General features: G+C 47.6%; 1 protein-coding gene, 1 long non-coding RNA gene and 1 pseudogene across 2 annotated transcripts; 1 reads left to right on the top strand and 2 right to left on the bottom strand.

The window, feature by feature from the left end:
* On the bottom strand, nucleotides 1–1,204 carry LOC123814579 (annotated as a pseudogene).
* Nucleotides 1,205–1,952: 748 nt separating this feature from the next.
* LOC123814837 lies at nucleotides 1,953–4,427 on the bottom strand. Its single transcript, XR_006784998.1, has 3 exons — nucleotides 3,900–4,427; nucleotides 3,390–3,700; nucleotides 1,953–3,133 (listed from the first exon to the last, which is right to left on the bottom strand). It is a non-coding gene; the product is annotated as an uncharacterized LOC123814837 (long non-coding RNA).
* A 217-nt stretch (nucleotides 4,428–4,644) lies between these two features.
* HSD17B10 (hydroxysteroid 17-beta dehydrogenase 10) lies at nucleotides 4,645–13,069 on the top strand. Its single transcript, XM_045832910.1, has 7 exons — nucleotides 4,645–4,663; nucleotides 10,740–10,857; nucleotides 11,207–11,371; nucleotides 11,934–12,098; nucleotides 12,226–12,354; nucleotides 12,436–12,544; nucleotides 12,742–13,069. The coding sequence occupies exons 2-7, from the start codon at nucleotides 10,831–10,833 to the stop codon at nucleotides 12,930–12,932; spliced, it is 786 nt and encodes a 261-aa protein (XP_045688866.1). The 5' UTR covers nucleotides 4,645–4,663; nucleotides 10,740–10,830; the 3' UTR covers nucleotides 12,933–13,069.
* Nucleotides 13,070–13,093: the final 24 nt, after the last annotated feature.

Here is a 13,093-nt window from a genome sequence, read left to right on the forward strand (position 1 = left end):
CTATTCCACAGGTGCATTTTCTTGTGAGTCTGAGGGGTTAAGATAAATTCTTCCTGGAAATATTAGCTTCTCACAAACTGCTTCCTTGATCGGTAGATACTGTGGTACTTCATTGGGCTCAGTGAAGAAGGATGGCGGTACATGTGTTAAATGAGCAATTTTGCTCTTGTGTTGTATATTCTTGCAACATGTAGGTCTTGCTAGCCTCTGGTGAAGTCTCATGTCATTCATTCTGATAAGCACTCCATCAATTCTCAAAACAAAACAAAACAAAACAAAACAAAACAAAAACCCCACTGCAACAGCAGGAAAAAGCTGGAAAACATTACTTTAATTTTCCCATTTAGACTTGAAACTCTGTGATCATGAAGTTCATCCTCAAACAGGAGGACTTCAAAAAACTTAGTCTGTTCTCTGACTTTCCATTTCTCTATATCTATATGATCTGCTGTAGGTACAACCTTTAACTTGAGTGATTCCTCAAGTGACGTTCCCTTACAATCTGTTGTATAGGTCTAATCGTGTGGCTTAATGTTCCTTGGAATGTTCACCTTCCATCCTGCCTTCCTGCCCCTCTTCCGCACAGAACACTTGGAGCATTCCTTGGTGGTTTACACATCTTAAAGCATCTGTAGCATTAAATCAATCCCAAAGTCAGAACAGTGCTGGATTCTTAAAACATTGTCTCCAAACATCATTTTGGAGAGGGATGGCATATGCAGTTCATCAGCTAACTTCTCCACGTCGGCCACCTTCATAATGTGCGTCTTGGTAGCCGTCAGCTTTCAGGGAAGCCATGGATCATCATGGCCGAGGGGGAGACTGTGCGGGCTGCGCAGGGCAGGGTGGGCTGGAGCCTCAGTGGCAGCAGACACCAGCTCTTCACCTTGCTGCAGCCCAGCTCCACACCCCCCTCTCTGCCTTGACTTGAATCTGCTTGCCTCCTGCTGTGCACCTGGGTTCCTAACAGACCACGGACCCATACCACTCTGGCCCTGGGGGTTGGGGACCCACTTTATTGGGTTTCTCTAACCTGGTGTCTTACAAAGAGCAGCAGACTCTGTGGTCATAAGGGTTTGGCCTCTGGAGCCAGGTTGTCTAAGTCTGAAGTCTGCTTTGCTCCTTACTAGTTATGTGACCTTGGAAAGTGACTTAACTTTTCAGTACTCACTTTCTTCATCTGTAAACCAGGGATGATTGTCATCATAAGGTTGTGGTGAGAAATAACAGACTAAATACACTCTCAGCACAGCCTGGCATGTCATCTCTCAGTGTTAAGTGATGTTATTGGGCCTCGGGATCTTCACTGAAAAGAAGCATTAGGCTTTAAGGTCCCTGAAGCCTCTATGAAGTTGCCCCTGCAGCTGAAGCAGCCAATGGCTCCCTTCCCTTTCTTTTTTGGAAAATGTTCTTAAAGCCCTGGCTGGCTTAGCTGGCAGATTGAGCACAGGCTGTGAACCAAAGTGTCGCAGGTTCGATTCCCAGTCAGGGTACATGCCTGGGTTGCAGGCCATGACCCCCGGCAACCACACATTGATGTTTCTCTCTCTCTCTCTCTCTCTCTCTCTCTCTCTCCCCCCTCCCTTCCCTCTCTAAATAAATAAATATTTAAAAAAACTAGTTCTGAAAAAAATTTAAAAAGAGAAAAATTTTATTAAAGTATAGTTGACATACAATAGTATATTAGTTTCAGGTGCACAACGTAGTGATTCAACATTCATATGCCTTACTATGTGATCCCCACACTAAGTCTAGTAACCATCTGTCACCATGCAAAGTTATCACAATATTATTGACCCTATTCCCTGTGCTATACATCACCTACCTGTGGCTTAGTTATTTATAACTGAAAATTTGTACCTTTTATTCCCCTTCACCTTTTTCACCCATCCCTCCCATACCCACCCCTCTGGCAACCAGTTTGTTCACTGTTTCCATGGGTGTATTTTTGTTTTGTTTGTTCATTTGTTTTATTCTTTAGATTCCACATGCAGGTGATATACTAAAGTATTTGTCTTTCTCTCTCTGACTTATTTCACTTAGTATAATACCCTCTAGGCCCATCCATATTGCCTTTTTTATTGCTGGAGTCTGGGGTCAGAGTTTTAACCCAATTTCACACTGGGTGGCTTCGCACCTCCTCCTTCAGGCTTCACTTCCTGATAGGTGGTCTGAAGTCACTCTTCACAGCACTTCCCAGGCTCATCTGGGGTCTTCCCTCCACATCCACGAAGAAAACAAAGGTTCTTCCGGGCTACAGGGGCAGCTCGACACAGGACTTTCAACCCCTCCCCGCCCCACCCCACGGGACCCCCTTTTTTGACTCAGAGGCTCCCAGAGTGTGGGGTGGGCTCCCAGAACTGACTGGAAAAATGGGGGTAGGGTGCAGCGCGGTTATTGTCCAAATCTGGCCTCTCTTTGGGGGCGTGATCTGGGGGACCACTGGACCTCTCAGACTGAGTCCCTTCTAGGGCATGGAGATGTGAGGGCGGGATTGAGAGGGGTTTCCTCTGGGTCTAACGCACCCACTCCCTTCCGTCCTATGGTTTTCAGTTTCCTCAAAGGACTGCAAATTATGATAGAGTCGAAAGGAGCAGTCACACCTGCCCATCTACTTCCACGGACTCTGCACCCATTTAAACCTCCCCTGGCGGCTGTATTTATGCTCCTACTCCAGGGAACTCCACCATCCCACTGGGGACAAGAGGTGAGCGGGACACGCATGCGCGGATACCATTGCTACCCAGGACTGGCTGACTCCTCCTGAAGGCCCGGTGCGGGTTGGGGGCGGGGGGTACATGCGCAGATGCCACACTCCACTCTAGCAGGAAAGATGCTGCGAGTGGGTGGTGGTGTCAAGCTGAATTTGTGCTTCTTTGCCTCACCCCAACCGCGCCGTCGCCCCTTTTCTGTCCCTGGATCTCGTGTTCCCACTCAGGACTACATGACAGCCCTGTATTGGAGTCTTAGAGTGAATCCTTCCGTTTCCACGGGCAGTCCCTCTAATAAAGAAAATGAACGTGTGTATGACAAGCATAGTGACTCTAAGGTGCTTTTGCCTGAAGTGGGTGCAGCCTGTACAGGGATTGCCATCAAATCCTTGGTTTCAGACCCGGTGTCTTTTCTTCCCCATCTGGAAGTGGCAGAAATAAAAGAGGAACTTGTCTCCTGCCCAAAACCCTTCGCCAGACACTTTAGGTTCCCTCAGGCCCTTTGAGGACAACAGCTATCCTAAAGCTCCTATTGATGACATATCAGGGTCTCCCCACTATGCTCCACACCCCCGCCATTAGGACAGTCTCACGTGGCGCAAAGTGGCCCAGGGTGGAGCGCATGGCAGTAAGACGGCGGACACAATACACTCGGATAAAGCGAGTATTCATTCCTACCTCAAGGCGTAGAAACTTGAGACTTTGTGATCAATACGACGTGACCCTGGTCCTACAGCCGTTCCTTCCGTGGGTCCGTGGTCAAGACTTATTACAAACACTGCCTCTAAAGCCTTGCACTGGGCCCTGACTGGGTCAGTAGGCTGGAGCATCCTCCCCTGCAACAAAAGGTTGCGGTTGGATCCTGGTCAGGGCGCAGTTAGGTTGCAGGTTGCTTCCCTGGTCGGGGCGCTTTCGATTTTGGGAGGCAACTGATCGGAGTTTCTCGATGTTTCTCTCCCACATCCATGTTTCTATCTCTCTTCTTTTCTCTAAAAATCAATAAACATGTCCTCCGGTGAGGATTTTTACAACATTAAGAAAAAAAAAAAGCCTCTCACTCGAATGGGTACCCCCACCCCCATCCTGCGCCCCGCCCCCAACTTCTGGGTGTTGGGCGATCACTGCGGTTGGGGTTTCACTGGCAGCTGCTGCCCAGCCCAGGCTGACTCATCTCTCCCTCCCCCTTACCCCGTTTATTCTGTTCCAAGTCTTTCCCAACTCGGGGTGGGAGCGAGAAGACTATCAGAATCTCTCCGTGGTCCTCTTGATTTGGGGGGTCGAGGGAGTGGTGGGAGAAACTAGTCTACCCCCGGGGACTGGAGAGCTGGGAGTCTCAGAAGGAAGGCCCCGCAGCCTTGGAGGGAGAAGACTGGTTCTGCCGGTATTGCCAGACCCTCCCTCCTCCAGCTCCAGTCCTTTGCCTGCAGCGGCTGTCACTCCTCGCTCTGGTGCCAGCTGGCTCTTGGTTCCTCGCCTTCATTGCTGCCTGCTTGCTTTCCTGCTTTCCTTGGGCTGTCCACGTTCCCTTCCTTTCCTCCCCCACAGCCTCCCTGGTTCGGGGCCTCTTTGCCTTCCTCCACCTCCATATTACTAGGATATCGCCGTCTCCCTCCCATTCCTTCTCTCCCTTCGAAAACAAACAAATACACACCCCCACGGGTCCTATAATGGCTTCATTAAGCCTGCGAATGACTGACTCCCAGCTTTCTTGTTCTCCCGCTGTATGGATGTGTAAACAATGAGGTAATTCTTCCAAGGCTGTGAAGGCAAAGTGGGCATAAGTGGAACTGACACTGAACTAATCACAATACTTACTTATTCCATCAAATGACGCAGGTTTATTGCGATGTATTCATTCACTCAGCAAACACTGCCATCTGTCTGACCGGGGCGCTGTATGGCATACCAAGGACACAGAGATCAGAACAGACCCCTGATCCGCCCCCCCGGACGTAAGTAGTGGTTCAGAGGTGGGTGTACAGAGCTGTGGTAGTGCCAGGGGGCATCTCACAGTCCTGAGGATTATCTGGGGTAGGGTTGCCAGATTTATTTTAGCAAATGAAAATACGGGGTGCTCATTTGGATATGAATTTAGATAAATACCTAATAATTTTGGTTAACAATAAATAAATATCGCATGGGAGGTACTTAGACTAAAAATGATTTGTTGTTTATCAGCCCTGGCTGGCGTAGCTCAGTGGATTGAGCGCGGGCTGGGAACCAAAGTGTCCCAGGTTCAATTCCCAGCCAGGGTACATTCCTGGGTTGCAGGCCATAACCCCCAGCAACTGCACATTGATGTTTCTCTCTCTCTATCTCCCTCCCTTCCCTCTCTAAAAATAAATAAATAAAATTAAAAAAAATGATTTGTTGTTTATCTGAAATTCAAATTTACTTCCTGGAGCATCCTATATCTCATCTGGCAGCATTACTGTGCATTGTTGCTGTCGGACAGTTATACAGGCTGCAGTCAGGAAAGTTAGCAGCTGCAATTACGGACAGTCTTACAAGTGAGGGGGAATCACCGAAAGGCTTTAAAGCAAGGAGAGTAACATAGTAAACTTTGAGTTTTAGGAAGGGGGTTCTGCTGGCTTCTTGGAGGGTCCTTTTAAGAGGGACAACAGTGGGATTTGACAGGTACAATAGTACAAGAGATTTTGGATGGTGAAAATAGGAAGATAGGAGAGAGGAAGTGCCAGATTCAAGAAGTATGTAGGACTTAAGTCAGGAGGATTTGGCAATTGATTAGATGGAGTGGAAAGGGCATTAGTCCCAGGGTCTGGCTTTGGAGTCTATGAAGATAATATTGCTACCAACTGAGATAGAGCAAGTTTAGGGGACAATGGTTGAGTTTCATTTAAGACGTGTTGGAGTACCTAAGAGCCACCTGGTGTAGGGAGCTAGCAAATGACTGACTATCTCATTCTGAACTTCAGTGGTGAGGTGAGCTGGAGGTAGAGATTGGGAAGTCCTCAACAGAGAGGCAGTATCGAAACCAGGGGATTAATGAGCTCCCTAGTGAGGGAACAGGAGAAAAGAAACACAGGAAGCAGACCAAGAAGGAACAGTCAGGGAAATAGTAGGAATCAGGAAAGTGAGGTGTCATGGAAGCGAAGGGGTGTTTGTAGGAGAAGGAAGTGTTCAACCATGTCAAACACAGCTAAAAAGTTCTGATTACACAAAGGCTGGACAATGCCATTGATTTGGGCAATGCTAGTCATCATGACCTTAGGCTGGTATCACACAGATTCATTCACATGTCAGCCCCATTAATTCAAATGGTGGACACTCAGCACACTCTCAGAGGCTCGCCACAGTCATTCTCATGTCCCGCATGCTGTTTCAGAGCTTAAATCATTCATTCAAATTGTGCCCCAACTCACTCGGAAATTAGAGGCACACATTTGGATCCTCTCCATATCCGTCATTTGACGTCCTTTATAGTTGCCGATGCCACCTCAGAGCCAGCCAGAACCAGTGCAACTTGGTCTTTGCAGGGGTAACTGTAGGTCTCCACAAGGGTTGAACGATTTATCTTGTATTAATATTTTTTATCTCTCAGGAGTAAAAACCACCTCTGTGCTTCTCTCATCTCCTGATAGGGCTAGTACCCTTGGGGATTGTGAGGTAGTGCTGAATGTTGCTGGTTCTGGTGTCCCTGACATGCCCCTTTGCTCACCTCTGACCCTCAAGCACCTAAACTGATGAATGTCTGTTGTGTGCAAATGTTGAGTTCAATCTATTCCCTATTTTCTAATGATCTTGAGGCAGAGGTGCAAACAGTAAAGACAGGGGATGCTCAATGGAACAAATCCCCAGGGAAGTGGGAGGAGCTAGGACCCAGAGCCCAGTGGGAAGGGCAAGCCCCAAACAAGACCTCTCTTCTCTGAGACCCAAGGAGAGTGTGGCCTGGAGAGAATGTTGCAGGTGACAAGAGAGAAAGCATTCACCTAATGGCCTCCATTTGCTCTAAACACAGAAGGTCTTAACCAAGAGTCCACAGCCCCTTTGGAATCTATAGAGAGAATTTAAGGAGCCCATGGACTTGGATGAGGGAGGCAGGAAATTGCATCTTAATTTTCACTATCACTAACAGGAATGTAGCATGTCCTTCTAGGGGATGTAGGTAACAAGCTAAAGCAGTCCCTATGGCTTTGTCACCAACAGAAATAAGATTTTCATGCCTTATCATGGTTGTTGCAGATCTCTCAAAATAACATCATTATTTTATTTGTTTAAAGAATCTTATTTATTTTTAGACAGAGAGGAAGGGAGGGAGAAAGAGAGGGAAAGAAACATCAATGTGTGATTGCCTCCTGTGTGCTCCCTACCAAGGACCTGGCCTGCAACCCAAGCATGTGCCTGACTGGGAATCAAATCAGCAACCCTTTGCTTCGCAGCCTGGTGCTCAATCCACTGAGCCACACCAGCCAGGTATAACTTGGTGTTTAATGTATTGATGAAGAAGCTTTATCAATGACAGATGTATTTCTTATTATTTTGACAATTGTATTTCTTTTGTAATCTATTTATCTTATGTATTCATTATTCTGGGAGGGGGTTCCTTAAGATCTCACCAGACCACTCCAGAGCTGTCCACAACACAAAAAAAGTCTAGGAGACACTGCTCCGAAGAGTAACAGCAGCTTACTTTTACATAGCTCTTGCTAAAGGCCAGGTACTGTTCAAAGTATCTTTAAAATATATATATACTGTACGTTAACTCATTTATTCCTAACAACTTTACAAGGTAGGTGCTTTGATTATACCCATTTTGTAGAAGAGGAAACTGAGGCACAACAGTTAAGTAACTTGCCTAAGGTCATTCATCTAGGAAATGATGGAGTTGAGATTCAAACCCAGGCCTTCTAACTTTAGGGCCTGTGCTAAAATGTTGAGGACTTCAATCAGTAGAAGGCCAAGGGGCAAATGGGTTGAGAGTGTGGTAAGAACAGGTAAAGAGAGAGGGGAAATGAGAGAGAGAGGTTCTACTCTGGCCAAGAGAAAAGTAGGAAGAGGTCACTAGGCTGGAAGAAAATAGAAAGACCCACAGGGTTCAAGGAGATAAAAGAAGTGGTAATGGGGAGGAGACCCAAGATGAGTGGGAGAACATGGTCAGAGTGAGAGACAGTGGTATGTGGATGCCAGGGACTTGGGGAGTCATTCCAAGCCATGACAAGGTTAATAATGCAGCCTAGACAGAGGTGATGAAAGTGGAGAAGTGGAGGTCCCTGAAGTTGAGTAGATGAAGGAATCATGAAGCCGGACCTGCAAATTCTTTCAAGACTGATTGGTTGATAGACTCATTCATTCATGCATGCATTTGTACTGGTATATGCCAGTCAGTGTTCTTGGCATTGGGTTACCCAAAGGTGAACCAGCAGAACAAGACTCTGATGCCATGAGCTTACTCTCTAGCAGGGAAAGAGTTACACACACATACGCATGCACACACACAAACAAGGCCTGTTAGACAAGGCTCAAAAGCTTTTAGGTACAATTCCACAATGTCAGAAGTTCTGGAAAGCAAAAGGCTGTTTTTTCATACCTTAGAGCCCAAACATTAGGTAACTAAACCTGAGCTGAAGTAGTATGAGGCTGTTTATAGTCTTGATTCACACTTAGTGTAAATTTTCATACTCTTCACTCTAGAAATATTAATGTTTAATTATAAGTAATGCTCCGGACCTTTCTCTGTAGTTATATAATAATAGTATATGCAGCATATAGAGTTATATAATATTGAGTTTATGTGTTCCTTTTTAACATTGAAAAAATTCTGAATTGTAAAACATATTTGGTCCCAAGTTTGGAAAAAAGATTATGGACTTGTAAGTGCTATGCAGAAAATTCCAATATATAATGTGTTAGTTTGCAAATTGGCTCCCATACACAGAGGGTAATCAGAGATGGAAGAAAGGAGCAGACCATTCCAGATTGGTACGTGGCAGGTTTAATAATCAAGAGAACTTACATATGAGGCTTGTCTTGGGTGGCCACAAGATGAGATCTCGGCACCCACCCGTCAGAATTTTAAAAGTTTACATAGAGGCCTTAACGGGGTTCAGTCACATATACTGTCCAGATGGTCTCAGCAACGCATTGCTCTCTCAAGGCTGTGTCCTTGAAATGGCTCTGGCTTTGGGAATGATGGGCAGAATGGATAGGGGTGGGGGTGTGAAGGCCTCAATTTCCTGGTTCCGGCTGGCAGGACAACTGGCAGTCACATCAACTTAAAAAAAAAAGCTTAAAAAAACATTTTTATTTATTTGTTCTTAGAGGGGATGGGAAGGAGGAAGAGAGGGAGAGAGAAAGAGAAACATTGATGTGTTGAAAGAAACATCCATTGGTTGCCTCTAAAATAAAAAAAAAAGATTTTATTTATGTATTCTTAGAGAGAGGGGAAGGGAGGGAGAAAGAGATGGAGAGGAACATCCATGTGTGAGACAAATATCATTCGGTTGTCTCTTGCACTCGCCCAACTGGGGACCTGGCCCGCAACCCAGGGATGTGCCTTGACTGGGAAGTGAACCAGCAGCCTTTCAGTTTGCAGACTGGCACTCAATCCACTGAACCACACCAGTCAGGGCCAGTCACATCCTCTTCCAACCCATTGGGATAGTAACTAGGTGGCTACAGCTTGAGTGGTCAGGGAGGGCAGGTGACATTTAAGCAAGTCATAGCGACAGGCAGTCATGCAAAAAGCAGGGGGAGAGCATTCCAAGCAGAGGGAATAGCTAATGAAAAGATGAACACAAAGAGGCGACTGCAGCTGGAGCTTATTAGGCCTGGTGAGGAGCTACAAATTGCTAGAAGGACTTCATGTAGTCAGAAAGATCGTGAGTCTGGTACTAAATCTTTTGATGAATATGGTGTAATAACTATGAATGTGCTGGTTGTCAACAACCAGGAGGCCCAGAGGGGAGTCTTCCTGGGTGAGAAAGCATATGGGAAGATTGTTGAGATAGAGGAAACAAAAAGCTGAACAGGGCTGAAAATACACAGTTAGATTTATGACTTGAAGACCTCAGTTTGGGGAAAAGTATAGAAGGAAGTCAGATTAGGTGGATTCTAATCTTCCACCTGGACTCAAGATTCTAACTGGGAGACTGGTTGAAAAATGTTGTACGTCAGTGGTCCCCAACCTTTTTGGCACCAGGGACTGGTTTGGTAGAAGACAAGTTTTCCATGGATGGGTGTGGGGGGATGGTTTCCGGATGATTAAAGTGCATTACATTCAAGCTCACCTCCTGCAGTGTCGCCCAGTTCCTAAGAGGTGGGGACCGGTACAGCTCCGTGGCTCAGAGGTTGGGGACCCTTGTTCTAGATGACCAAAGACCTGGTTCATAAATGACAACCTCTGGTTGAGGTCCAATCTGCAATTTGGGCTTTTGGGTTCAAAATAGTTTAGACACAGAGGATATTAGCAAAGGTTGAACTGGTGAAAGATGTTTTTGCTTCTCTGTTTATGCCTCTCTGGACTGTGCTTCTCAGCAGCTCTGTCTCCAAATGTCTGTCTCCTAGCTTTTGTGTCTGTTAGTGGCTTTCCACATCCCTATCTCTGTAATCTGGTGTGGCATCTCTGTTCCTTGCAATCTATTCAACATATTCATCTCTACGTGGCTCTCAGAATCTCTGTCTTTGGATATTCATGTCTGTGTCCCAGAGCCTGATTCTCTTACCTTCCTTTGTCTGTGTCTGTACTGTAATTTTTTCCAATTTAACTGTGCTCTCCTGGAAGGCATGGACTCTTTATTATTTCTCTGGGCATCCCCAGTGGCACGCAAAAAGGCTAGCATATGAGTCTCTCAGACAGGTTTATACCTGAATGAAGGATTTTTCTGAGTAAGGGACATTCTCTCAACCTCCTGCCCTTCACCACCCTTCCCCGTGGAGCTGGCAGCCTATCTCCGGGCCTGCTAGAGTGCCGGGTGGAGGGTGTAGTATTATGCTGCTGTCCCTTGGTTCTTTCCCCAGTGGCACGGCTCTGAGGGAACTTCATAAAACACAACCTAACCCTCTCGACAGGGGACGACTGCAGTCAGCAGACGCCCGGACGCCCCGCCCGCTTCGCCGGCCCCGCCCCGCTTCGTGAGCCCGGGGGAGGTGCCTGCGGAAAATGGCTGCGGTGTGCCGGAACGTGAAGGTATTTGGGTGCTGGTCCCTGCGGCTGGCTCCGCTACCCTTGCTGGGACAATTGCGGCGTGGAAGTAGGGGGAAGAGATCGGTGCTGGGAGAAATGGTCACGCGTATCTAGGCCTGGTATTGAGGCGGTGGGGCTCGGGAGGTGAAGGTCAACTCTTCACAGCACGAGTATGTAGGGTGACTGGATGGACTGTCTGGGGATGAGAAACCTAGAGGTTCCATCGGTAAGGAGAAGAGGCACAGCTAAATCACTCTGCAGGGGTGATCTGGAGCCTCCCTTGCAGAAACCTGGAGAACAGGCAGATGAAAGGGTCTGCACGGGGTAGCCGTTGACACTGTCCTCTTCACAGGGTCTAGTCGCCATAATAACCGGAGGCGCCTCGGGCCTAGGCCTGGCCACAGCAGAGCGACTGGTGGAGAAGGGGGCCAGTGCTGTTCTTCTGGACCTGCCCAGCTCAGATGGGGAGGTCCAGGCCAAGAAGTTAGGGAAGAGCTGTGCCTTTGCCCCAGCTGACGTAAGTGGGGTCACTTCACCTCTCCTCAGGACACCGGCCTGGGAACCCATGGCGTTCCCCCCTCCCATAGGGTGCTGTGTATGAGCGGTGAACCTATCTACTTTTTTGTTCCCAACAGTGGGGATGGGGACTGGACATAGCAGAAACTCCTGGAGAGGGTATTTATAGTGGGAAAATTCCTATGGTGCCCTGTAATTTTATATTCACACAGTTGAAAAACTTAATAAACAAACTACAGACAGTAAAGCTTGATGCAATCATCTTAGCAAGCAGGGGTACAAAAACGCTAGTCTATCTTCATATCACTAATTCTCAAAACAGTGCTGTGATCCACAGCAATTGAGAATCTCCACTGGCATGTGAATGTATCAAAAGAGGGCATAGAATTGAAAAATATTTTGCAACACTGCTCTGTAGTCCCTAACCTTTTTAGCTTTATCCCACTCTCGAGTTTTCTCTTGGCCTCTTCCTTGCTTACATAATTCTGCCCTTCCTGCCCACAGATTTAGTGGTGAATGTGTGTGCTGGGTGCTGAATACTTCCTTCACCTCTCCCTCTAAAGGTGACCTCAGAGAAGGACGTGCAAGCAGCCCTGGCTCTAGCAAAAGAAAAGTTTGGTCGTGTGGACGTGGCAGTCAATTGTGCAGGCATTGCAGTAGCCGTCAGGACATACAACTTAAAGAAGAACCAGGCCCATACCTTGGAGGACTTCCAGCGAGTTCTCAATGTAAGGCCTTGGAGGTTCTCCAGGGGTAGGAATAAGAGGTGTCTGGTAGTGGGTACCCCCAAAGCTTTAAGGGGATAATAGGCTGCCTCTGCCTCAGGTCCTAACCATATCTCTACTGGTCCTCCAGGTGAATCTCTTAGGTACTTTCAATGTGATCCGCCTTGTGGCTGGTGAGATGGGCCAGAATGAACCAGATCAGGAAGGCCAACGTGGGGTCATCATCAATACTGCCAGTGTGGCTGCCTTTGAGGGCCAGGTGTGTGAGCAGGGCCAAGGCTTGTGCCTTCTCAGTGACTTACTGGGGCCCTCCCACCTACAACCTCCACTCTTTCTCCAGGTTGGACAAGCTGCATATTCTGCTTCCAAGGGGGGCATAGTGGGCATGACATTGCCCATTGCTCGGGACCTGGCTCCCATGGGCATCCGGGTGATAACCATTGCTCCAGGTACACATATCCTGTCCCTGCCACACCTGGGATTGGGTGGGATCTATGGGCAATGAAGAGGGGAAAGTATCCACCACCTAAGCAGCAGCATCCTTGCATCTCTGGGCGTAGAAACACTACAAGAAGGGCTAAGGTGAGTGGGGACCAGGTAAACATGAAAGCGAGGGTGGGCCTCTGACTCTGGCTCTTTTGTCTAGGCCTATTTGGTACCCCACTCCTGAAGAGCCTCCCAGAGAAAGTATGCAACTTCCTGGCCAGCCAAGTGCCCTTCCCCAGGCGACTGGGCGACCCTGCTGAGTATGGTCATCTGGTACAGTCCATTATCGAGAACCCATTCATCAATGGAGAGGTCATCCGGTTGGATGGGGCCATCCGCATGCAGCCTTGAAGGGAGAGGGCAGAGAAAACACTCTTCCAACCTTCCTTCCCCTGGCATACTGTGTTGCAGTTTGGGAGGAAGGTAGTAGCCACTTTGTAACTGCCCACTAGTTACCCTCTGGGCCTAATAAAGTATCTCTTACAGAAGTGGGCAGTGCTGTGTGCTGGGGG

This window comes from Phyllostomus hastatus, unplaced genomic scaffold (genome assembly GCF_019186645.2).
Source record: "Phyllostomus hastatus isolate PE091 unplaced genomic scaffold, TTU_PhHast_1.1 phas_contig_10, whole genome shotgun sequence".
NCBI classification, from domain to species: domain Eukaryota; kingdom Metazoa; phylum Chordata; class Mammalia; order Chiroptera; family Phyllostomidae; genus Phyllostomus; species Phyllostomus hastatus.

What these genes read in the sequence shown, in the direction of transcription:
- HSD17B10 (XM_045832910.1), top strand. Translation starts at nt 10,831, where the DNA reads ATGGCTGCGGTGTGCCGGAACGTGAAG. An exon ending in CGGTGTGCCGGAACGTGAAG is followed by an intron (nt 10,858 to 11,206) that starts GTATTTGGGTGC and finishes TCCTCTTCACAG; the next exon opens with GGTCTAGTCGCCATAATAAC. An exon ending in TGGCTGCCTTTGAGGGCCAG is followed by an intron (nt 12,355 to 12,435) that starts GTGTGTGAGCAG and finishes CTCTTTCTCCAG; the next exon opens with GTTGGACAAGCTGCATATTC.